Here is a 26314-nt window from a genome sequence, read left to right as displayed (position 1 = left end):
CTACACCCACCTCTGCCCAGCACTCCTAGGAAACACACAAATAGCACACACACAGCCAAACCCTCACAGTATATTTGTGATCTCCCTGTGAACACACCAGCAACTCCACACAGGTCTGACAGCCTGCCCTAGTCCCCAGTGTCAACTGCCACCATCCACCACAGGTATCTGAGTCCTGAACTTGTCGCACTTTGGGAATCTTAGGCTTTGCCTGCTGCTTCTCCCAGATGTGCTCACTTCTCAAACACAGGTGTAGATGTGCCCGAACACCTGCCATGGCTGCCTCCAATCTGATCATGTCACCCCCTGGCCTGAAGCCATCCAACTACCAGTGCTGCCCAGACAAAGGCCCCTCTGACCACAGTTTGTTCTCACATCCTGCCCTCTCTCACTCTCTAGAACACAGTAGATGTTCAATAAACCATTGGCCAAACTCTGAGGTCTGTTTGTGTTTAATCAGACAATATGCAAAGTATTTACAACCAATTCTGGATCCCCCCTCCCACCCCTCAAGCCTGGGCCATGGAATGCCGGACCCCCAAGCCCTGCCCAGAGCTGGGGGTCCCCCAGGCTTCTGCATAGTCATCTGAAACCTACAAAACACTGTTTGTTTGTTTGTTTTTTTAAAAAAAGACAGTATTAGGTCACCTTATACAAAGGGCCTTGGGCAGTTAAAGGGGGATTTGAGAGCGCGCTGGGGTTAGCAAGCCCAGATTTAACTGGGATGGATGGGTGAAGACTTGGGTAATAAACCTGTATGAAAGGGAAAGTTGAAATTTAATAGGCAGGCACTGCTTGGCCTCCTTCCCCGCTGGCAGGGCCTGGCTGGCTCGAGAATCCCCAGCAGCGGCAGCGGGAATGTTATTGCTATGATGGGGGGCCATAGGTGAAATGTACAACGTGTCTGGGGGACAGAGCAGGGGTGTTTTTACATGTTAAATATGGACGCACATGAAGACACACACACGTGCACACATAGACACACACACGGGCCCTTGGCAAGATGCTACAAACTGTCAGCCACCCCTTTTACACATGGGCACACTGAGGCCCAGGGAGAAGCCACCATACACTCTAAGGATGAACAGCAGAGCCCGGGCCAAAACGCAGTTTCCTGGTGTCCTGGGGCTGGGCTCACCATGGATGCCCAGCCACAAGGTCTAGACAGGAGCTGAGCAGTTGCAGAGGCCGTTGCCACATGTGGGGCAGACACTGCAGCCCAGAGAGGAAGCAGGGGCCGCCCAAGGTCACATAGCCAGTCCTGGTGCATGGCAGTGGGCAACCCCATCCTCTCTCACCCCAGTTCGGGCACTCCCTACTACTCATGCGTTAAGGGGTTCCAACTTGCACAGGAGAGCAGTGACCAGGTGTTGAAATGCCACAGGACCACCTGGGGGAAGAAGGACCTGGGGTTCTCTTTTGAGGCCAGGGCCAGGGCCTCCCTGCCTCTTGGCTCTTCCATTTCTGCTTGATTGCCTCCAGAGCCTGGGAGCTCACTCCCTTTCATGGCTGCTGGCTCCAAAGGTCAAAAACCACCCACATCCTGATTGAAGCTGGTCTCCCGGCACCTGTGCCTTCCACCTGGCTCAGCTCCACATCTGCCTCCATTCTCTTCCCCCACGACAGCCCAGCCCAGTGAGCAGTGGCAGTAGGACTCTGCTATTTCTAACCCATCTTCAGGCCCCTTGTCCCCTGGCCCTGCCCCAGTCTGTCCACGATGCCTTCTGAGGACAATTCTCATTGGTTCCTGAGGAAGACAGAGGGAGCACCAGGTTCTAACCCCACCTCAACCTGAACTGCTCTGTGACCTTGGGCAAGTCACATCCCTCTCTGGACTCAGTTTCCCCATGGGTAAAGTGGGGGCAAGGAATTGATTATCTCTAAGGGTCCCTCAGGTCAAAGAAGGGGAGGGTTTGAGGGGGTACCCACCATCAGGTCAAGCTAAGCTGCCCAGCCTGGGAGCAACGGCAGAGGGGTCTGGACCAGCGGCCTCCACCTACAGACATTTCAGAAATGGATGGCAGGGGCAGGGGGCAGGCAGGCTGAGGGCACAAGGCCCGTCACTCCTCTTTGGAAAGGCTCTTTGGCCAGCTCTTGAGACAGACCTGGGTGGCATGGGAAGCAGGGAAGGGGCCCGATTCGTGGAGTAGGTGAGGCTGGAAAAACGGTGCCTGTGCCCCAGCTCTTCTCCCCAGTTCCTCCTCCAGAAAACCTCAGAGCTCGAGGAGGGAGCTCAGGGAGGAGGCATGTGGCAGAGCAGGGGCTGGGAGAGTCACTGTGCCGTGGACCCTGCCCTCACGGGCTGCCCAAGGTCCCAAAGCCCTTCCTTGCTACCAAAGAGGGAGGGGCCTCATTCCTGGCAATCGAGCCCCACAGAGAGAGGCAGAGGGAGGCAAGGCCCCATATAAGGGGCCACCCAGCCCAGGATCCAAGCCAAGAAGCCAGTCTGGCCCTGCCTGCTCCTATAGGTTCTCTCCAGGCTGGTACTGGGGCTCAGTGGACGTGAAATAGTCTTCCAGGAAGGCCTGCAGGTACTCAAAGGTGGGCCGCTCCTCGGGCTCCTTCCGCCAGCACTGGCACATGAGGTCATGCAGGGACTCGGGACACTCAGGTGGGCAGGGCATCCGGTAGCCCCGCTCCACCTGATCCAGCACCTCGCGGTTCACCATCCCTGTGGACAGAGGGAGGCGTGAGCAGCTCGGCTCTGGTGAGGAAAGTGGGGTGGGACAGGGTGATGGGGACAACACAGAAGGCTTCCTGCCTTGGACAGGTTGGGCACAACCACGGGTAAGTCCCATCCCCAAGTCTGAGAGCCCTGACCATAGAGAGAGCCTAAGATTAGATGCTCAACCTCTTTGTTATATAGATGGGGAAACTGAGGCCCAGGAAGGGATGTGGTTTGCCCAGGGCCACCAGGGCAGAGGGGTTCAAGGACCAAAGATGGGCTGTGGGGACCCTTCTTACCAGGGTAGGGCACCCGTCCCTTTGTCGTGAGCTCTGTCAGCAAAATCCCAAAGGACCATACATCCGACTTGATGGTGAACCGGCCATAGAGGGCAGCTTCTGGAGCCGTCCACTTTATGGGGAATTTGGCACCTGCAGGAGTGAGAAGGTAAGGGGAGGTTCATCAATGTCACGGTGCCACGACTGCTCTGCCAGACAGGCACCATCCTCATCTCCACTTGGCAGATGAGGAAACCGAGGCTCAGAGCAGGGCCGCAACCTGCCCAAGGCCATGCGACATCCACCATGGACGCCGCCCACCTTGCCGGGCTGTGTACTCGTTGTCCTCAATGAGCCGAGCCAGCCCGAAGTCAGCCACTTTGCACACCAGGTTCTCTCCAACCAGGATGTTGGCAGCACGGAGGTCCCGGTGTACGTAGTTCATCCGCTCCACATATGCCATGCCTGAGGCAATCTGCAGGCAAAACCGAGGAGCGTGGCTCAGCAGCCATCCCACACCCTTCCCAGGGTCAACCCACATGTGCCCAGGGTTGGGGTCATCCCCAGGGCTGGAGAGCTAACCATACACTCTGCCCTCCCCACACTCCTTCAGGCAGGTGAAGTCAGTTCACAACAAACGCTGTTGACATAAAAAGCAGGAGCAGTGCTCAGTGGGACGTACGAGCGCAGGGCAAAGGGCAGGCACAAAAGAAGACTCAGCCAGGGAAGTGGGGTGACCATAAAAAAGAGGCTCCAGTTGACCCACAGACACAGATCACTTCCAGGTCGTGCCTGCTGCCCCAAGTCCCCTCTCTGAGCCTCAGTTTTCTCATCTGTCAAATGGGAATAATAGCCTATCCCTACTTCTCCTGATTGTGATAGGATTAAACAACAACAACAACAAAAAGTCGTTGAAGATCACCTATAGCAAGCACTAATACATGTTTGCTAAGTGAATGAAAGACTTTTACAGAGAAGAAAACTGATGCCTGAGGTCCCACAGCAAGTCAGTGACTCCGGATGCCCAGGTAAGGGCTTTCCTTTGCCCATTTCCACCTCTCACTGCACCTGTAAGTGGTCCCCATAACACAGGAGGCAAGATCAGTGAGCGTGGGGGCAACCCAGGCAAGCTTCCTGGAATGGGTACTCAAGAGGCTAGAATTAGCTGAGCCAGGTGGGTCGGGGTGTTTGAGGGCCAAAGGTGCGGGGAGGCAAGAGGGACAGACTCACCTGAGCAGCCATGTCCACCAGCTGAGGCAGCCGCAGGTACTTGCCCGTCTCCCCTTTGAGAAAGTCCAGCAAACTCCCTGGGCAGAGAGAGACCCAGCTCTAGCCCCTGCCTTCCTCACTGATCCAGGAAGCAGTGATTCCCAGATCCTGTCCCTCCAGGTCAGGCTGACCTCACTGCTACCAGCACAGCAGACTTTATGTAAACTCATCTCTGAATAAAGTCTCATTTGGAATTTGCCACTCAAAAGGCCAGCAGAATGGGAAACGACCGAATGTCCACCTCCAGGTGAACACATAAACTGTAGCACATGCGTAAACAGAATCCTCAGCGACAGAAAAAGGAGCAAACTACTGATAGACACAACAAGGATGACGTTCTAGAATGAACAAAACAAATCTAGACAAACGGCAGACCCACGGTTGCCTGGGTTTAGGGCTGGAGCAGTGTCTACAAAGGGGTACAAGGAAACTTTCCGGATGACGGAGACATTGTGTACCTTGATTGTGATAAGAATGCACAGAGAATCCATTTATTAAAACTTATTGAACTGCACACTTAAAATGAGTGTATTTTATCATTTGTAAATTATACCTCCAAAAAGTACAATTTTGAAAAATAACGAATAATTTAAAAATTAAGTCAAGGTCAAGCCAGAAACTGAACCTAGATATGGCTCAGCTTGGAGGGTTGGGGGAGTTCTCGTTTAGCCTCACAATGACAAACAACTTTAGAAAACCAGCAAACGGGGGCGAGGGGGGAGATAAGACGCACTGGGGGAAATTACTAAAAACAAAATGAAACAAGAAAGACAATTGTTGCTTTAAGTTTCCATTGACATGAGAATTTGATTCTACTCCACTCCACCTTTACAGATGGCCCTTCCATGCTGGGGGGCAGTAAAGCTCGTCCCCACCTGCCCTGTCTTTGGAAGCTGCCCAGCGAGGGGCCAGCTTGTGTCCCTGCAGCTGCCCAGGCCTCACCCTTGCTCATGTATTCCGTGACGATGTAGATGGGCTCCTCTGACACCACTGCATACAGCTGCACCAGCTTCTCGTGCCTCAGTTTCTTCATGACCTGAGCCTCCTGCAGGAAGGCCTCTGGAGACATCGTGCCAGGCTTCAGGGTTTTGATGGCCACCCTGGTGGTGCCGTTCCAGGTCCCTGTGTGGGGAGAGGCACAGGCTGCCTCAGTTGAGACCACCCCCGTTTCTATCGCATGGGAACCCGGGATCTGCCTGCTGGGGTACCAAGTTCAGCTCTGGCCTCCCTAGCCGTGTGACAAGCCCAGCCAAGACCTGGGCCCTTTCTGAGACTCAGTATCCCCACCTGAAAAATGGGCACAATGATGGGGTGCTCCCGCAGGGCTGTTACAAGGATTAAATGAGTCTCTGGTATATGCTCAAGAAATAGTAGCTGTTGCTAGACTATGATTACTAGGAGTTTCCCAAAAAGCAGCACATTAGCCTGACGGATGGGAGACCATGGTTCCAACTCAAATGTCTCACTCCTGGTGATCAGGTTCCTTCTGGGCAGGGCATCAAAGGCACCTCAGGCGTTAGCAAACAGAATGGGTGCTGGTGGGGGCCAGGGGCCGCTGAGGAACAAGCGGTCACCTCTGGAGCTTGCACTCCCCAAATAGTAAGGCACTGCACTAAGCACGAGGGCTTGGAGGCCAGACAGGCTGGAGTTTGGCTCCTGCCTCTGCCTCCTGCCAGCACTGAGACCAGGGGTGAGTCAGTCCTCTCTCTAAGCCTCAGTTATCGCATCTGGAAAATGTGGCTCCTACTGTGCCTCCCTGGGGGGCTGTTTGAGGATTAAACGAGATTTTAGCCACTGGGCCAGGCCCACTGTGAGAGCTCAGTAAATAAGAGCGGAGTGTAGTTATCATTTTACTATTATCTGATTTTTTAATTGTGGGGCCTTTGGGGAAGCTATGTTCTAGACCAATGTGTTCGATCGGAGTTCTTGTCCCAGCTGGACATGGGGCTTCTTTGATGGGTGGCCTTGGGCCTGTTCCTTCCCACCACTGGGCTTCGACTCGAGGATTGGGACTCAGGCCCTTCTCTGTGGCCCTCCTGGCACAGGCTATCTAGGGACCTGTTTGTGGCACTTTGTGAGTCTACCTGGAGCACCCAGGGAGGAAGTGAGAACCTTCCCCCAGACATCACCACATACCCGAGCCAGGAATGAGTTTTGCAGCCACCAGCATGGCCGATGCTGTGGATTTCCCCAGGTTTTGCTCAGGTCCTGTGCCTAAGAGCTAGCTTCTCATCCCTCTCCCCTCTCACCAGCTCAAGGCCCACACCTCCCCTTCCCTGACTCGGCCTGACCTCCAGCCTCCAGGCCTTTGTCCCTGCAGCACCCTCCATCAGCCCTCTGCAGGGAGGAAAGAGGAGACAGTGACATAGTAAATACCGGGGCTCCAATGAAATAACCTTGTAAATGGCACACTGGAGTCCCCCCACTAAAACGACAGGCTCCCAACTGTCATGCTCACCTCCACCCCAACCTCTATGATTCCTCTGTGTCGGCAGAAACCAGTCGTTGCAAGAGGGACCTGGGTTTTGTCAGGGCTTCATAGCGCCCATTTTCAAGGATGGTATTGCCATTTCTCCAGGGTTAGATGGGAAATCATTAACAGAATGTGTCGGACACTAAGCTTCCCAGTGCTCCCCTCTGCGAACTGGGGCTTCTCTTCCCACAGTTAAGAGCTATAGTATGGACACATGCTGGGCCCGTGTCCTCACAATGCCACACCCCCTCCCACAGCCATGGGTCCTATTATCACCAGCCCCATTTTACAGCTGGGAAGATTGAGGCTCAGAGTGAGGCCACCTGGCCCAGACTATATAGCAGGTCTCCAGGTAGCCAAGGCACCCAGCCCTAAGCAGCTCTTGGTAAGCAGGTGTGGTCTGCAGAGGGCTGGTTCCCAGACTGCGACACTAAAGTCCCCCGAGGGACCATGGTCTCTCTTGCAGGGGTAGGGACGAAGTCTTACCCATCCACACCTCTCCAAAGCAGCCCTGGCCCAGTTTGACCTCCAGCCGCAGTGACTCCCGAGGGATCTCCCAGGCATCCTTGGCCAGGCCCTGAGTCTGCGGCTTGGACGTTGGGCACACGGTGGTGAGGCGGTGGCACAGGCCATCGGCATGTTCTGAAGACGGAAACAGGGAGGGTGTTCAGGTGGGGCATTCACCCCGGGGCTCCCTGTCCAGCAGTATGTGTAGCCCTACACACCGTACGCACACAGACTTCCGGAGACACAGAGAATGCCCTCAGAGCCAGGAGTCTACATCTGTATATGCAGACCCCTAAACAGACCCACAATGCCCTATGCATCTATCTGTTCATTGAGTCATTGAGTCATTCATTCATTCATCAGACTTTAAGGGATGCAAGGGACCGGGTAGGGAACAAGTCCAGTGGAACGTGCCCTCGGGGAGCTCCCAGTCCAGGGAGAAGCCCAGCTTCCCTTAATCACCTCCCAGGACCGTGAGTGTGATGGAGAAGAGCTGTGCCTGCCATAGTAGGGGCTGAAGGGGTCCCGGAAGGCTTCCCAGAGGAAGTGGTAACTGGGCTTGGATTTGCAGGAGGGTGAGAGGTTATCTAGGGAAGAGCATTCCAAGCAGAGGGCACAGCCTGTGCAAAGGCCCTTGGAGAAGACCAGCTGCTGGGCTGGTGAGGCCGCAGGCAGGACAGAGGCTTCAGGAGTGAATGGGGAAGGCTGATTCCAGGTGAGGGTAGGTAGGCAGCCGGGTTTAGACCACCCAGGGCCTCGGTTAAGATTCCAAGAAAGCCACTGGAGGGTTTTGATCTGGGGGAACAGGGGTGGCAGAGGAGACAGAGTGGCGGCTGATCCTAGAGGAAGCTGGGAGGAGGAGGCGGCGGGGGGTGGGGAGTAGACCAGACCTGCACACGGAGGCCGCGGCCACACGCCACAGACACATGGGTACACACAGGCCCTGACCCTGTGGCCCACGGGGCAGCTTTACACATGCAGACGGGTGGGCCGCACCCACCCACGTCCTGCGCCAGCGCTGAGCTCCACCCTCCAAGCTCTCCCTCCCTCTGCTGCTCTCTCCCTCTTTGCAGCAATCAATCTAGCGCCCCCTCCTCCTCGCCCAGTAACCAGTTCAGACCGGTCCTAGGGCTGCAGAGACAACCACACCACCAGTCAATGAATGTCCCCTCCCTTCCAGCTTGCTCCGGTGTGCCTCAGGGCAGCCCCCACCTCACCAGCCAGCTGCAGAGGAGGAGGAAGGAGGGGCAGTGGGGCAGGGGGAGATGGAAGGGGAAGAGGGAGAGGGGAGAGGGAAGAGACGGAAGGAGGGGGGAGAGGAAGGGAGGGGGACAGGCAGGAGAGAAGAGGAAGAGGAGGGACAAGGAGGCAGGAGAGGAGGACGGGAAAGGAAGAGGTGTGGGAGGAGAGAAGAAAGGGGGCAGAGGAGAGGGGAGGGGAGGGGAGCAGAAGCCCCCAGCCCCTGTAGGCTCCCAAGCCCCCTCCTCAGGATCTGCAGCTGGGCCCCCCCCAGACCCCTGCCCTGCCGCAGCCGGGGGCACTCACTGGAGTAGTAGGCCACGAGCTGCTGCAGGCTGTTGAACTGGGTGCGGGAGGTGATGTAGAAGCCTCCACTGTCCAGCTTGCGGATCTTGTAGTGCTTCACGTTGAGGCCCTTGGCATTGTCAAAGTCGGACACAGAGAGGCAGTAGGCACCTGCAGGACAGGGCCAGAGGCACACGGTGACCACCAGGCCGTTAACCTGCAGGCCACAGCACTAAGTACTGTGTTCTGGACGCAGTTCTGTGCCTGCCCAACACTGGAGGGAAGGGAGGCCAGGGCAGGGGAGCCTGGCCCACCCAGTCTCTCAGCACCTGCCTCTGGGGCAGCCACCAAGGGGCGGGCCAAGCAAGTGAAGGTACACCTAGCTGGAGTCCTGCCAGTCCTTTGCCCTGGTAAGACCTCTGAGTCCTACGTGTGCATCCCAACTGTGTGATCTTGAGAAGTCATGTGCCCTCTTTGGGCCTCAGTTTCCTCCTCTGCACAATGGGGGTACTCTCCAGACTGCTGGGAAGACTCAGTGAGACCACATATAAATGTCCGGGTACACAGTAGGTACTCAATAAATGTTTGCTGGGAGCCTGGGAATGGCCCTGTGTCCTGGCCTATGCTCTCCTCTCTGGGTGAGCCCAGGAGGGCAGTGTCCGTGTGGGCCTGTCCCTTCATGAAGAAGGCTGCAGGCTCAGGCAGGAGATGGTGGCTGGCGGAGGATCTGACACGTGTGGGCAGGATACCATGTGCTGGGCTTGGCCTGAAGGCTGCAGAGGCCAAGCTGGGCCAGCCTCGGGGACCCTCTTCCTGCTTCCCTTGAGCCTAGGAATGCTCTTGGCTGGAAAAGTTTCCTCTTGCCCAGCCGTCCTGGGTAGGATCCTCTGTTAACCTGAGCCCAGGAGACACCTGCAGTGGAGTCAGTGAACAAGGCTGAGCCCCAGAGGTGGGGCAGAGGCTCCAGTGGCCAGAGAAGGTCATTATCAGGAGCCTGGCCAAGTAGTGGGCAGGCATCAGAGGGATGCCCAGCCCCCCTGGCCCAAGGGCCTCCCTCTGGACAGTCCTCAAAGTGGCAGAAGGGGACATTGAGGCCCAGAGAGGGAAAGTGGTCACCCAGCAAGTAGGGCACAGAGCTGAGACTCAAACCCATCACTAAAGCCTGCATCAGGCAACCATGATTGTCTGCAGATGGCTCAGGCTGTTGCATGTAGAAGCCACAGGCCCGAGGCTGAAGCCAACTGACCTCCTGTGCACATACACACAGGCATGTCAGTGACCTGTGGCCACATGCTCACACAGGTACATGCTGCCCAGGCCCCCGGGCATGAGGACAAAGCCATGACAACTCACCCTACACAGCAACACACACACAATTCCACCCCAATGTGTACATATACACATGCCTCGACCTACACATGGCATGCACACATGTGCACAGCCACACGACTGCTCATATGTGCACACACAACATGGATGCTCTGTTTTCCCGTCTCCCGCTGAGCCCCAGGCCCACAGGAAGCGGCCCAGCTTGGTTGCCATGGTGACGGGGCGCCTGCAACCCACTTTCAGAGGGGCTGGAGAGAAAAGGGACAATCTTCATCTCTGGGTGGGGGAAAGACAGCAGAAGAGCCAGGCCAGGACCATGGGAGGAAGCGCAGAGCCAGGCCCCAGCTCCCAGCATAGCCCAGAAACCCCAGGCGAAGCGGGGGAGGAGGGGCCCACTGCATCAGTAGCCACCATGGGAACAAGCCTTTTGCTGTGTGACACTCACACATCCTGACACCTGTGCCCATTCCTCATCTGAGGAAACTAAGCCCAGAGAGGCTAAGCTTCTTTTGCTGCACCTCTGGACACCCTGGATTACTCAGTGTACCTCGGATGTACCTCCCAGACTTTGATCCTGCGGTTTCTTCCACTGGAAGGGCCCTTCCCACCCCACTCCATATGCCAAACTCCTATTCATTCTGTAACACCCAGCTCAAACAACCCACAAAAGACTCAGTTTCAAACAAACAAAGGGCTGGCCTCTTAGCTCGGTTGTTTAGAGCGCAATCTTGTAACACCAAGGTCAAGGATTCGGATCCCCACACTGGCCAGCCACCAATAAAAAAAAAACCCACAAAAGACAGTTTCCACTGGCCAGCAGCAGTGCTCATACCTTTTGTGGTCTCACTTTCTCGCACTAGGAAGGTCCCTCTCGGGTTCTCCGTGTTGAGCAGTAACCGCTCTGACTCCCGTCTGGTGATCTTGCCAAAGTACCACCTGGGGTGGGAAGGAGGAGGGGGGTGGTGACACCTCTCCCCGGGATGTGGCTGTGGCCCTGGGCAGCCAGACCTCCCACTCCAGCCCGGGAAAGACACTCTGAACCAGCAGTGATGCTGCAGATAGGCAGCCGGTGACAATACTCACTCCTCGGCCTGGATGGAGTCGGAGGGTGCCACATAGTTGCTGGGGATGTAGCCCGTCTGTCCCGTGCTGAGTGAATGGGCCAGCCACCAGTCTCCCTCTCTGAGCAGGGGGAGAAGGAGGGAGCAAAGGAGAAGGGAGCCATCAGCAGTGAGCCTGGGTGTCTGCGATCTTCCTGGTGCTGTGCTGGGGCCCATATGGCCGAGTGAGGCGCAGGCGGCATGCCAGGTCACGCTGGCCTGGAACTCTACCCCTCCCTGGCCCAGATGTGTCTTTGCCAGAGCTGGCTCAGATGGGCTTTGTCAAGGACCGGGGCAGAACTGACCTTGGTCAGCCTGAGGCCCAAGTCCACAGGGGCAGAGTCTTGGCGTGGGAAGCAATCTGCTTCCTCTCAGGTGTACCAAGACATCTCAAAATGCCAAGAGCTCCCTCCTTGGGAGGGAGGGAGGGAGCTTCCTGTCTCTGGGGGCAAGCAAAGCTGTATCAGGAGAGAAGATCCCTGCCCAAGATGGATGTCAAATTAGAACTTCAAAGTCTCCCCAAGCCCTGAGATTCGGAAGCCCAATCGTGGGAGCTGGTGAGACCTCAGTGGGGGCAAGGGATGGCCCTTTTGGGGCCTGGTGACAATCTAGGCCCCAACCCTGCACACCAGAGCAATGATTGCCTCTGTCACAAATCATGGGTCACACCTAAAGGGTTCCTCAGCTGAAAACAATAGGCCTCCTCCTGCAGTCTACCACCTGCAGGGGGAAACTGAGGCCAGAGGGGACTGGGACTTGCCCAAAGTCACGCAGCGAGTCATGCCAGAGGGGGCCAAGGTGGCAGGGCCCCAACGCCCAGGGCACTTTTATAATAACTACCCCATGAGGAGGAGGAGGAGGTGATGGGGACAGGGCAGGAGGAGCTCCTGGCATGGTTGGGTCCCCTGGGTCTGGGCAAGAGGGGGAGGGGGCGGAAGTACCTTTGCAGCCATCTGAATGTGAACCAGGTCTGGCTGGAGCGGGGGTCCAGAGACACAGAGGAGGGAGGAGAAAGCGAGAGCCCAACAGGAGAGAAGAGGCAGAGATGGGGGTGGTAAGAGGCAAAGAGTGGCAGGAAGAGCGAGGGAGAGAGCAGGAGAGCCAGGCGGTGCTGGGGATAGGGGACAGGGGGTGGGGAGTGGTGGGGAGCAGCCACAGAGGCCTCACATCCAAAGCAACCAAAGGACAGGGAGAGGGTCTGTGGGGAGGGAGGGAGGTCCATGGGCAGGGCAACCTGGGAACTAGAATCCAGCCCTCTCCACTCCCATTATACAGATGGGGAGACTGAGGCCAGAGAAGCAAAGGCCTCTGCTCAAAGTCACACAGCCAGGCCCAGGATCCTGACTCCCAGATAGGAAGGAACCCTCCCCTATGGGGTTTGGTGGGGCTTGACGCTTGCTGAGCTCTTCTCAATCCAAGGCCGTCTTTGGAACTCACCATGACCCTGAGAAGACATGCAGCAAGCAGGACATGTCCTCTACCCCCACCAGGCCCAGAGAGAGAAAGCCCTTTGCCTACAGTCACACAGCCTGAACTTGAACCCAGATCCCTGGCTCCTGGTTCTTCTGAGCTGCCTCTGACCATATTCTTCAGGCCGTTTTAAAGATGGAGACAGCAGGGCTCGGGAGCTCTCCAAGAACCTGTCAGAGGACAGGGGAGCACCCTAGACCCTGGGACTCAGCTGCGTGGGCTGAGGCTGAACCAGAGAGTGTGGGGTCCCTTCTGGATGGAGCAAGGCAAAGGGGTAAGATTGGGGCTGTGTGGGCTGACTCGGCCGTGTGATGGCTGCACATACACTCAGGCAGGGGTGGAACCCACGTGGGGCTCTCTGGGGGAGAGGGAAGGCCCTGGGATAAGGGGGCAAGTCCCACCTCAAGGAAAGAAGCCTTTGATGCCCCAAACCTCCGCCCACCTCCCTGTTGTGCACCCACCTAGGAGTGTCCACACTTGTCTGTCCCATTTGACCCTTAAGGCCACCCTTCAAGGGAGGAAGGCAGGGCCCCAGCCCCAAGGTGAGGAAACTGTGGCTCAGAGATGTCAAGGGGTCAGCCCAGGGACACACAGCACCCACGCTAGAGTAGCCCAGCACTTTCTTTGTGGAGTTGGGGAAACTGAGGCACAGAGAGGGGCAGGGACTTGCCCAAAGCTAAACAATTAGGACTCAAGTCACAGGGAACAGCTCTCTAAGATCTTTTAGTCCAAAGCCTCCATTTCACCAATGGGGAAAATGAGGCATAGAGAGGCAGTGATTTGCCCAAAGCCACACAGCGAATCAAGGGCAGAGCGAGGGAGAGAACCAGGGCCCCTGAGTGCCCGTAGCACTTGGCCAGAAGCAAGTGCCCAGAAGCCAGCAAAGCGGGGCCCCAGAAGCAAGGGGCTTTCAGCTGGCATTACCCAGGCGTCAGCGGCAGAGCTCCCAACACCAGCCCACATGTGAGTTTGGGGTTTCACAGTCCAGTTTGGGGGTTTTATTTCATAAGAGCCTCCTCAATTTTATTAAAGGACCCAAGGTTCAAGTTCAGCCTGGCCCCTGACTTTAGAGGTGTCTCAGAGTTTAAGCTCCAGCATCAGACTGCTGTGGGTGCCATCCCAGCTCACCACTTGCTGGCTGCATGACCTTGGCCCCTCCACACCGCATCCCCGTCTCAGTTTCCTCATCTGTATGATGGGAATACTCATGCCTCCCTCCAAAGATGTCTGTCAAATGCCAGCACAGGGCCCAGCACATAGTAGATGTTTAATAGGCATGAGCTATTAGTATCTTGATTTGGCTTTAAAAAAAAAATGAAAACATCTAAGTCTGTACCTGCACAGTGCCCCTCCCTACTCTCAAAATGTTTTTTTGTTGTTTTTTTTTAAAGATGACTGGTAAGGGGATCTTAACCGTTGGCCTGGTGTTGTCAGCACCACACTCAGCCAGTGAGCAAACCGGCCATCCCTATGTGGGATCCGAACCCGGGGCCTTGGTGTTATCAGCACCACACTCTCCCAAGTGAGCCACGGGCCGGCCCCAAAATGTTTTAAAAACTACAGCAGCACAGTCTCAGTCTCCAACAAGGATTTGCTGTGTGACCTTGGGCAAGGACCCCACCCTCTCTGAGTCTTAATTTCCTCATCTGTAAAAAGGAGATGATATTCACAGAATATCCCTTGCAAGCAAAGTGTGTACACAGCCAGCATCAAGCCGGGCTCACGGAGGGCTGAGATAATTACGGTGATTATCATGTGAGCCTCAGTTTGCCCACCAATGAAATGGAGGTATCAGTCCCTATCTTCCCATGTTGAGGGCCTGGGAGACTCAAAACAGCCTCAAATAGCCGCGATCAGAAGTAACAATGGCATCAATCTTTCGGGTTGAGTTTTACTGCATCCAGCACCTTCCCTGGGACCGGGTCCTCGTCAGATGGGCAGGAAGAAGGGAAGGAAGGGAACTGTACATTTTCCCGTCTGACTTCTCACCTTCCCACACGTGGCCAGAGGAGAAAGCGCTGGGCCATGAGTCTCGAGCTCTGATTTTACATCCCAAATGCCGTTTACTAGCTGTGTGACCTCAGGCTACTGACCTCACCTGTCTGAGCCTCAGGATCCTCTTTTTGAACCCTAATCCTGTGTCCAGCCAGGTTGGCATGTGAATCCAGGGTGTGGCAGCTTTGGAACATGGGACATAGCCAGTTTGGGCATTGATATAATCACTCGGGCTGTTGGGACTGGTCAGAGAGGCACTCTGGGGACTGCAGACAAGCTGTGGCAGTTGGGTGTGGCCCAGCGTGTGACCAATAGCCCCAGAGCTGAGGCAGTGCCCAGGCAGCAAGTTTCCAAGCCCAAGGCCTGGGCCATGGGGCCTGTGTAGAGAGGGGAGGGTGAGGCCAGGGCAGGTCTCAGGAGGGTCTTTGGGGGCTCTGAAGTCCTGACATACCCCTGCCCCAAATGCCTAGGGCAAGGAGACAGAGATCACTAAAGTGCTGTCGCTGGCAGTGACTGCTGGAAAGCTACCCCAAAGAAGCTGCTGGAATTTGGGTGGGAGGAAGAGGCTGTTCAGGGAGCAATCCAGAATCAGACCCAGAGGGACCCTGACTCCTAGAGACTCAGACACCAGGTCACTGTACTGGGGGCAGTCAGACTTCAGACCACAGTGGGCTTCCTCAGACCTAGGGCCACACAGGACCCTAGGAGACTAGGACCAAGGCCATTTGGTACCAAGATCTATGGAACAGGGCTTCCAGGACTGCTGCCTTGGGAACCCCCACCCAGCCAGCCCTGGCCAAACCCCAATGACAGACGGGCTCGTCTTTAAGCTCTCAACCTCCCCTGACAACAAGCCCAGCCCCCACACAAGGGCTGGGCCCCCACACTAGACTCAGAAAGGTCCCCCCTCATACAGGGTGGGTGGGTTGGGCCAGGCAGGAAGGTGGGAAGGGTGCTAAGCAATAATGGTGGAAAGACATGCAGGGTGGTCCCTGGGTGAGGTATGAGACCTGAACACCTCAAATTTGGGTGGCCCATCTTCCACTAAGCCCCACCCCCAAATCCCTTTCTCTGTCCTCTTCCTCCAGTGGCCACCCCACACCTCTATCCCCAACCAACTTCTAGGCAAGGGAGCAGCTGAGCATTGTGACATGAGGAAGAGCCCCCAATCCACCCGCCCCCGTCCCCCAACCAGGATCCTCACTGCTCCCCGGGGGCTTCCTGTGGATGAGACTCCACTACCTCCAACCCTCCTGTAGCTCCATCCTGGCCAAACCTCCCCTAGCCCGTCCCACAAGGCAGGAAGGAGGGAGCAAAAGGGCTGGACAAAGGAAGGAAGGGGGCTGCCCTCTGACTCCAGGCGAAAGAGGCAGAGTTCAAGTTCCCCAAGCCTGTCCTGCCTCCACACCTTTGCTAGCTGTGAACCCACCCCCTGAGACACAGGGTGCGATTCCCCCAGACTTCAAAGCCACTGTCCTGCGGCATCCGCCCTGCCTGCGCCTTTCCCTCTCCAGGCTCCGCTGCACCTCCACTGAGCCCTCCTGCAAGGGCCATGAGTCAGAGGGCCTTCCCTCTCAGCTCTGCCACTACCAGCTGTGTGACCTTGGGCAAGTCACTTCACCTCTCTGGGCCTGTTTCCTCATGTGTAAAATGGAGCAAATAAGAGTTTCCACTTCTCAGGGCTGTGGTAACACATAAATAAAATAATGTAACTTAGAGCATTCAGCACAGGACCCAGCTCACACACAGCACAATCAATGGTGGCTATTCTGTTACTGTTTGTTACTCCTGTTTACCAGCACCAGCTGGGCACTCCCTGGTATGCTGAACAGCAGGTGGTAAGGGGAGCCAGAAATGAGGCAGACCAGAGAGCTGCCTCGAGGAGCTCCCAGTTTGGGAGAAAGCAGATGCAAACAGCAGGTGACAATAAGAGAACTGGAGCCCCACCAGGACTCTGACATGCAAGGGGGTGGGAGAGTTGGGAAAACCCCCTCCCCCCAGAGCGCAGCCTGAGGAAGGGAGGGAGCGGCTGCCCAAATTCCAATCCTGGCTTTGCTACTTGGTAGCCTCATGACCTTGGACAAGGGCCTTCACATCTCTGAGCCTCAGTTTCCTCATTTGCAAAATGGAGACAGCCCCCTCCCCCAACACTACAGCCCTGGTGGGATTGCAGAGAGGAGCAAACGCAAGGAGGACATGGGTGAAGATGACAGGCACAGCACCTGGCACCTCTGCTCCCTTGTGCCTCGTGGAGAAGGCAGTCCTGCGCTGGGTGTTGAGGGATGCATAGGAGTTCGCCAGGCAGAGATGGGAGAAAGGGTGTTTCAGGCAGAGGGAGCAGCGTGCACAAGGGAAGGGAGGCATGAACAGCAGGACGTGCTCGGGGATGGCGGAAATGTCCCACCTCCTTAGCCAGGTCTGTGAGGACACTGGGGGACCGATTCTCCTCTGCCCTCAAGAGCCTTCCTGCCCTTCCACAGCCCCCAGGCCATCACCCCTCCAGCCCTGCAGCTTGCCCGTCCCTGTGGTCACCACCATAGGGGGACACTCAGCAGGGGCTCCATAAGCTGACCCTGCCCCACCCTCTAGCTGCCACTTGGCCTAGACTGGGGCGACTGGGGCTGGCTCCCAGGCCATACCGTGGCTCCAGGAGGGCGTAGACAAGGCCTTCTCCACCCAGGCCTCCCGGGGCCAGCCCTGGAACCCACATGCAGCTGGTGTGGGCTGCAAGTCAGATGGGGAGGAGTGAGTTGGATGGGAGGAGGCGTGAGGGTGAGCACAATGGGTGATGGGAGGGGCCCCCAATCTCAGCTCAGGGTTAAGGTCAGGACTCGGCCAAACTGGTGGGGGGTGGAAGATAAGCTGGGACGCTGGGGGTGGGGGGCAGCCGAGGGAGCCAGAGACAACAGGTGGGGACAATGGGTGGTAGAAGCACATGCAGACAGCAGCCCCGCACCCCTAGCAAAGCACCCCCACCCACCCCGCTGCCCACCAAGTGCGTACACACCTGACATCCACCTTCCTCCTAAGAGCCAGCGAGAGAGAAGCAGAGAGAGGGAGAAGCTGAGAGAGGGCTGGAGGGAGCAAGCGAGGGCCAGGGGTGGGGAGGGGTCCCACTGCTGGGGAGGAGGGGTCCCCCACCTGAGGGAGCAACAGCAGGTGCCGCCAAGCGCAGGAATGCGCAGGTGCAGGGCTCTATACTGCCCTCTGTCGGCAGCTCCCACGTGGCAGGAGTGAACCTCGCCCCCACCCCACCGTGAACTCCCCCCACCGGGTCCTGAAGGGCACTGAGGAAGGAAGGCACTCACGTGTTGTTGACAATCTGGAGTCGCTCCCCTTTCTTGAAGGACAGGTCAGTCTCCGTCCGTGACTCATAGTCATAGAGGGCCACAAAGGTGGTCACTCCACCTGCAGAGATGGGTGGGGTGTGTCAGGACAGAAAAGGGCAGGGCAAAAGGGTCCTGAACCTGGGAGGAGAGGGGTTGGTCTCCCACACACCATCAGTGCCCAGCCCAGAGACGTGGTCACGTTTGGTGGGGGTGGGCCTGCATGTGTGGCCACTGTGTCCAAGTGTCTGTGCATCCCTGTGAGGGCAGGTGGGGGCATGTGCATCCCTCCAGATCTGAGTGTGCACCCTGGGCGTTAAGTGGTTCTGGGTGTTAGCTTATCTGTTTGGTGTCTGCCTTGCTCTCAGAACCAGAAGCCCCAGAGAACAGGCATCTTTGTTTTGGCCCCAGAGCCTGGCACACAGTACATGCTCAAGAAAGAAGTGTGGGCTGAATGAGCCAGTGAATGAAGGAACTTGCCACTGGGAGGGTCACTCTATTTCTCTCTGTGTGTGAATCTGGCTGTTTTTAGGTGTGTGGGGAGGTCTTGGCTGCAAATGAATGGGTGTGTTTGTGGGTCTATTTGTCTCACTTGGGTATGTGTCTCAGTCTGAGGGGTCCACACGTCTGTGTGTCTGTGAGTTTGCATGTTCTTACTGCACATGTGTGTTCATGTACCTGTGAGCCTGTATCCATGGTGCTGCTTCTAGCTGAGTGTGTTTCTGTGTGCTGTGTGTTTCTTTGAATGCCTTCTGACTGCATGTGCATGTGCTTCATCTGAGAGTTTGAGGCTATTTGTGTATGTGTGTTTGTATTTATGTACATCTGCACTGAGCGTGTGTCTGTGCCTGGTCGTCCCATCCATGTGTCCCTGGGTGTGTCTCCGTGTGCACTGTGTGTCTGTGAGCGTCTATGATGGTGTTTCCACTCTGCATGCATGCGTGTCCTGTACGGGTGCACAGCCCTATACGTGTGGTTCCATCTGAGTGTGGCAGGTAGAAGTGCATATGTTTGTGTGCGTATCTATGTCTGCGTGTCTCGGGCCACATCTGCTCTCTCTAAGCATCCCTTGCCTGGAGCTGCTATACCCTCAAAGTGCCAGCAGAGGGCATAGGGGCACATCCCGGCACTGGGCCCAGCCTGGAAAGACTGGAGCCCCAGTCTCCCTGACAACCACTGGGCCCCTCTGCCACACACCCGCCACCTGTCTGTCCTGACCCATCTCTGGGCTGACCAGAGCATAAGACAAAGCCTGGACCATGAAGCAGCAGACTCTGGCCTGATCCCCATGCTCCCCTTCTCTGTGGGTCTCAGTGGTCCTCATCTCTAGACCCAGTTACACTCTGCAAAGCCAATGAGGAGTGTACCACACTTTACAGTTTATAAAGTCCTTCTCTACCCACAGCCTCCGGGAAACTCCCAACAGTCTCCAGGACAAGTAACCCACAGACTCTCCCCCTTTAGTGAAGGAAGAAACAGCAACCCAGCAGCCCACCCCAGGCCAACTGACCAGCCAGTGGCCCCGCCCTCTGTGGGGAGGTGACAGTGTCCGAGGAGTTGAAGCCTCCGAACAGCTTGGGCTCAGTGGCCCCGGGGGCGAAGGCTGCGTTGGGGCCACGGTGGCCGTCTGCGGAGGCTGGCTTGCTGGGGGTCTGTGAGGTGGGGAAGGTGGCCCCACCGACGCCGTGGGCATTCTCGGCAGGCTCCAGACTACGGCGCCGCTGGCTGGCATCCTTGGGCTTGCTCTTGTTACTGCCCATGGTCCTGGCTGGGAATGAGAGAGAATCCTGGGGTGAAGGAGACATTCCGGGAGCAGGCAGGACTGCCTCCATCTCCACCCATTGTACAGATGAGGAAACTGAGGCCCAAAGAGTGGTACTCACTTCTTTGGGCGAATTAGCCTCTCAGAGTCTCAATTTCTTCATCTGTAAAATGAGCGTAATGATGACACCTATAAAGGGCTTCCCTGGTACAGGGCCAGGCATGGAAGAATCACCGAATAATCAGAAGCCCTGACTTGCCCCACCTCCCCTTGAGTCACTGCCTCTGTCCCTCATGGGCAGGGACAGTATCTGAGTCATGCCTAACACATAGGACAGGGCTCACTGAGGGCTTGTTGAATGAATACATGACTGACTAAAATTGTCTAACACTGGCAGAAAGGTGACAGAAGTGGCAACCAAGACAGCAACACAGCGGGAGGGCTGAAGAAGGAGATGGCTGGAGCTCACTCCAGCCACAGGGCCTTTGCACATACTGTTCCCACTGCCCACAATGCTCCTCTCTGACCACCTCACCAGGGTAACTTGTGCCTCCTTCAGTTCCCAGCTCAAAAGTCACCTCCTCAGGAAGTGTTCCCCAAATCTTTTCACTGGATTAAGTCCCCTGACTTTTGTGCCTCTCCTTGATAACATGTGGTCCCTCGTTGTTGTTGTTTTTTAATTCATGTGACTATGTGATCATTGTCATGAGCTTTTTCTGTCTGGTTCACTGCTATGCTCTCAGTTCCTAGCATAGGGCATGGCATACAGCAGGTGTTCAATAAATAGTTGAATGAATGAGGCAATCATGAGTGGATGAGAGTGACTGACTTATTCAAGAGCTAAGTGATTTTTCTAAGCCAGAAATCTGGAAAGTCCAGAGATCAGGAAACATAGAGGGAACTAAGTTGGAAATTCCCCCTGACGCCCAGGACCCCACCACACCTCTCTGCCTCTCACTTCCCCTTCCACCCTGACTGTTCCCAGCTCCCAACAAGCCTGGCTGGGGTCTTCCCACTCATCTCTGCAGCCCTACTAGGGCCATCGCCTCACCTGGTGGAAGGCAGGGGCTGTCCCAGAGGATCCGGGAAGCAGCCTGGGGTCTTGGCACGAACACCAGGTATGGAGGAGGGGTCTTGAACTAGACCTGCTCCACCTCTCTCCACTGTGTGTCCCTAGGCAAGTCACTTCCCCTTTCTGGGCCTCAACGTCCTCATCTGCAAAGCAGAGATAAAGCAAAGCAGACTTCGCAGAGCTGTTGTGACGATATGATTAGAAAGAGAAATCGCGATGGCTCTCACTCATGGGTAACTATTCATCAGGGTCTGACTCTGGCAGGCGCGGGGCTAAGAGGCTCCCAGACCTGAAATATCCCTCGTCCCACCCAAAGCATTTTACACGCCAGAGCAAGGCAGGGTATGGCACAGTAGTTAAATGTGGGCTCTGGAGACAGACTCCCCAGGTTCAGATCTCGGCTCTGCCCCCAATCAGCTGTGTGACCTCAGGCACATGACAATGTCCCTCTGTGCCCCATTTCTTCATCTGTAAATGATGGGGTCATTGTGATAACTGAACAAGGCAGTGTAGGGTGCCAGATACACTGCAGGTCACCCTGCCACACCAGCTATTACTGACATTGTACGATTCTGGACACACCAGCAAGGTGGGTTCCGTTTATTCTCCAGGGGATGCTGAAGGTCCCAGAATCAGTCCAGAATTGCCTCTGAGAACCCGTGAATGGGGAAAAGATGCTGTGACTGGTTGGAGCCTCAGGCAAGGCTGTTTGCCCTCAGTGCCAAGCCCAGCTCTGCAACTCCACCTCCCCATGTGAACTTCAGCCAGTCCCTCCACCCTCTGAGCCTCAGGCTGCCTGGCTGCACAATGAGGATGTGACCTACATGCCCCTGGGGACCATCCAGCTCAGAGGATGTGGGGCTGGGAGCCCCTAGGGTGACCTGCTCAACAGCCCAAGGGATCACCAGGGCCTCCTGAGGGACACGTCAAGGGCCTGGGCACAGAGAAGGCCAATTTCTATGGCAACCAATTCCACTGAGGTCATAGTGCCCATCAGCACTCATGTAGTTGGTGTCCCACGGGACCAGCTGACTGACCCAGTTACCCACAACCCCAGGCCTGACAGAGGCTGAGGCCCAGCCACCCAGCCAGCCCATCCCCCACCCACTTGCCCCTGGGTGCAGCATTTACAGGCCCTACTAGCAGGCTGTCTGCTGGTCACTACAGGGGGACACAGAGGTGACCTAGCCAGGTCCTGCCTCAGAGGATCCCTCAGCAAGGGATTTGTCTGTGGGACTTTGAGAGGAAATAAAAACTATATGATTCCGACTATACAAATGACATGTGTTTGTGGAGAGCAGGCAGGCAAGCTCAAGAGCCAGACAGCTGGGGCAGAGTGCCTGTGTTTGACCCTATGCCTCAGTTTCCTCATCTGTCAGTCGGAGATAACAACAGTACCCACGTCACAGGGCTGCTGGGAAAATCGGTGAGAAATGTACATGGAACATACTCAGGACAGTGCGGCACATTGCCAGTCATCAGTAAAATGATAACTTTTGCCCTTCAGAGTAGATTCTCTGGGAACTACAGGAAGAAAAAGAAGGAAATAAAATGTGCCATAATCTTGCCCCTAGAAGACAACCACCTGGGCATGAGGGTATGTTTCCTTCCAGCACCATATAAGCATATGACTGTAAACATAACTGGGATCTTGTTATGTAAACATAACTGAGTGCCCTTGACTCTGAGCTCCCTGCAGGCACAGCCAGGTCAGGTCCATCTCCATGCCCCCAGCAACCAGGACCAGGCTGGCACCCACCAGCTGCCCTGGAAATATGTGCAGGATAGACAAAAGACTAAATGAGCACAGACGTATAACTTGCAACCTGCTTTTCTCCTGCAATGCCACATTGTAGAGATCAAAGATCATTCCACGATATTCAAATACTCCGAGGGCCCAGACCTTGTACTGGGCTCTGCTCTAAGCAATTTGCAAATGCTGACTCATCAAATCCTCATGAAAATCTAGGAGATAGATATTAATAATGTCCTTATTTTACTTATGAGAACACTGAGGCACAGAGAGGTTGAGGAATTTGCCTAAGGTCACACAGCATGGGTGTGAGTGAAAAGAAGTGGGCACAGAAGACCACACTTGGCAGGTGGGAATCAGGGGTTACTCATGGGATACAGTGGGAGAACTCATGGGTCCCTCCTCCTGCCCTTGGGACCTCTCACATGGACCAGCCAGATAGATGCCCTTGGCAGAAAGCAGGTGAGGATAAGACAGTCCAGACCCTCCAGCTCCACTCAGTTTCAGGCTTCAGCAAAACAGAATGTGCTTGAGGAAGGACGGGTTCATTTAAGCTGGGGTCTGGTCTCAGCAGGGCTGTTGCCATGCTGTGGGACCTTGAGAGAGACCACCCTCCCAAGGCAGGACCCTGCCAGTAGGCCTCCTGGTTCTGGGGCCCAGAGGCCGAGTCACCATGAGTTGCCCATTTGAGAAGGGCCGATCCCCTCATCCCTTCCGCCACTTGCACACTCCGAGGTAGAGATAAACCCTTGAGGGTCCAAAGGAAATAGTGGGGGCCCTGAATGGGGGTGTCTGAGGTTCCCAGAGGAAGGTGGCCCCTTTCCCCTGGGAGCCACTCCTGACCACAGACTCCAGACTCCTCCCTGACGAGGAGGGATGTGGCCCTGCCGCACCTCCCCCTCAACGCCCTCCTGCCCCCAGCTTCATGCTCAACTGGTCCCAAACAGACTTGGCATCCCTAAGCCTGTCCCACCTCCACCCCTCGTCACTGACTCAGCTGCTGCTGCATAGTCCCCTCCCCCACCCCAGTCATTCACCAAATGCTTGCAAAGCACCTACTATGTGCCAAGCACCATGCTGGAGCCCGGAGGTAGCTCCTCAATCTTCCTCAAATGCAGACTTCCCCCACCCTATCTCTAGGCCCTCAGGCCAGGGCCCTATCCTCCTGGGCCTGGACACACTGGTGGCCCCCTCCAGTTCACCCTCCTCCCTGCAGCCAGAGGCATCTCTGTAAACCACACAGACAACTGGGGGCCTCCCCTACTTAAAACTCTCCATGAGGGGCCGGCCCGTGGCTCACTTGGGAGAGTGCGGTGCTGATAACACCAAGGCCACGGGTTCGGATCCCATATAGGGCTGGCCGGTAAGCTCACTTGGGAGAGTGCGGTGCTGATAACACCAAGGCCACGGGTTCGGATCCCATATAGGGCTGGCCGGTAAGCTCACTTGGGAGAGTGCGGTGCTGATAACACCAAGGCCACGGGTTCGGATCCCATATAGGGCTGGCCGGTAAGCTCACTTGGGAGAGTGTGGTGCTGACGACACCAAGTCAAGGGTTAAGATCCCCTTACCGGTCATCTTTAAAAAAAAAAAAAAAACACTCTCCACGGAAAACCAGTAACAAGCCAAGTGTTCACAAGAAGGGATCTGGTTAAATAAATGACGCTCAAGTCATCGAGTAAACAGCTGTGCAGCTATTAAAAAGAACAAGAGGGCTGCCAGTTAGCTCAGTTGGTGAGAGCGTGGTACTGATAACACCAACGTCCAGGGTTCAATCCCTGTACCAGCTAGCCACCAAAAATAAAAATTAAATTAAAATTAAAAAGAATAAGAGCTCAGTGTGACTCAAAAAGATGCTCACAACACACTGTTAAGAGAAAGAGGAATCTAGCAGTGTAGAATCTCCTCTGGGCAACTTGGGGCCTCAGTTTTCTCATCTGGAAAATGGGGTCAATAATGCCAGCTACACCATAGGGCTGGTGGGAGAATTACATGAGATAATGTATGCAGTGGGCTCAGTGTGGTGCCTGGCACGTAGCAAACACAAACTACCATTATTTCTGTAAAGAAAATTAGTTTGTGCACATGTGTGTACACGAGCGCACACAAATGCACTCTGGAGGTTTAGGAAAAGTTCGGAAGGATTCCAAATTCTTCACAATGTTTCACCCAAAATGTGGGATGGGAGAGGATAATCCATTTTTACTCTCTATCCTGTATTAATTGACATTTAAAAATTACTTCGTCATTTTTTTTAATGTTTGTTGTTGTTGGGCAGGGGGCCAGTGTGGGGATCTGAACCCTTGACTTTGGTTATAACGCCACACTCTAACCAACTGAGCTAATGATTTTTTTTTTCTTAAATGAGACCAAAAAAAAACCCATGCAAGAGCCTCCCCTCATTTCCCTATGGGTAAGGCCTCAACCCCTCACCTGGATCCTCCCGGCCCTACCACCGGTGCTGCCACTCCCTCCCCCACCTCTCCCAACACCCCCCAGCCATGTGCCTACCAGGGGGCCCACACCCTCTCTCACCTCCTGGTGCACGGATGCTCACGACACACCAGCCCCTGCCTTCCCGACTCCGAAGAGCGTCGCCTCCAGCTCTTCTAAGGGCGCAGGAGAGGCCAGGAGCTTAGGGGCATGAGGACTCCGGCTGAGCCTGGGTTCAAGTCCTGGTTCCACGTCTCCAGTCTTCTTGGCGAAGTCACTTTGCCTCTCAGCTTCCTCCTCCTTAAAACAGGAGTAACGATAAACCTAACGTCCGAGGACTGAGAGAGAATCCACGTGCCCAGCAAAGAAGAAGTGCTCAATAAACAGCACACAATGTTATTCACTGTTGGCATTGTCACTGTGGGGATAAGAGGAGCCACACAGAGGAGGCAGAAGTAGGTGGCAGGGCCTTGAATGCCACGTACAAAGTGGAGCACTTTACATGCAGTTGATTCTCAACTGTCCCAGCAGCACGATGAAGTAGGGACTATAACTGCACCCAATTTACAGAGGGGCCCAAGGTTCAGAGAAGCCAGAACTTGTCCTGAGGCCATACAGCAAATGAGTGTGACAGAGCTGAGATGCTCAGGTTCAGGAGAGCAGTGTCAGAACACACCGTTGGTGCCTGCCCACCATACTGACAGCCCCCACTGCCCACAGCAACACAGGGGTCAGAGGGCAACCTCTGACATCACCGCCCATATCTCTGGACCCTCCGGGGAAGCAAAAGCATCATGGAGGGGCCCAAAAATACAGGCCTGGAGCCAGAAGGCCCATTTCAGATGCTGACTTGCCACTTCCTCGCCACACAGCCTCAGGCAGGCCTCAGTTTACCCCCCTCTAAAATGGGAGTGGCTTGATTGTTCCCACTTGGGCTCGTTGTGGGGAAAACATGAAGTGAGATTTGTAAAGTGTGTGGCACATAGGGAATGCTCAATAAACATCAGCCGTTCTGATCATTTCCGTCGAAGGAGTCCATCAGACTCTTGCCCTCTTTTCTAATCACTCTCAGAATGAGGCAAAAGCCTTCAAAATTCCTACTGTGTGCTAAGCCCTGTGGATGGCCCTGGGGGGATTGTCTAGGAGTCGAGGTCTACAGAAGCCACTTCACAGGGAAAGAGTCCAGAAAAGACAAGCATGTTGGTACAGACTGCATGTGTGTGCCCCCAAAACTCATATGTTCAAGCCCTAATCCCCATTGTGATGGTAACTGGAGGTGGGACTTTAGGTTTAGATGAGGTCACGAGAGTGGAGCCCCCATGATGGGTTTCATGCCCTTAGAAGAAGAAGAGAAACCA

At 55.4% G+C, this 26314-nt stretch overlaps 1 protein-coding gene across 2 annotated transcripts; it reads right to left on the bottom strand.

The window, feature by feature from the left end:
• Nucleotides 1–436: 436 nt before the first annotated feature.
• SRC (SRC proto-oncogene, non-receptor tyrosine kinase) lies at nt 437–25212 on the bottom strand. Of its 2 annotated transcripts, XM_008575464.1 has the most exons (15): nt 25059–25212; nt 20750–20913; nt 19447–19704; nt 17919–18018; nt 17618–17635; nt 12087–12119; nt 11129–11227; nt 10878–10981; nt 8738–8887; nt 7172–7327; nt 5155–5334; nt 4174–4250; nt 3265–3418; nt 2965–3096; nt 437–2671 (listed from the first exon to the last, which is right to left on the bottom strand). In XM_008575464.1, exons 3-15 carry the CDS (start codon nt 19694–19696, stop codon nt 2463–2465), a joined length of 1662 nt encoding a protein of 553 aa, XP_008573686.1. In that variant the 5' UTR covers nt 19697–19704; nt 20750–20913; nt 25059–25212; the 3' UTR covers nt 437–2462. The 2 variants fall into 2 exon arrangements, with proteins under 2 accessions (XP_008573686.1, XP_008573692.1); XM_008575470.1 differs by lacking the exons at nt 12087–12119; nt 17618–17635.
• Nucleotides 25213–26314: the final 1102 nt, after the last annotated feature.

This window comes from Galeopterus variegatus, unplaced genomic scaffold (genome assembly GCF_000696425.1).
Source record: "Galeopterus variegatus unplaced genomic scaffold, G_variegatus-3.0.2 Scaffold59, whole genome shotgun sequence".
NCBI lineage: Eukaryota > Metazoa > Chordata > Mammalia > Dermoptera > Cynocephalidae > Galeopterus > Galeopterus variegatus.
This window is presented reverse-complemented; position numbering and strand designations above follow the sequence as displayed.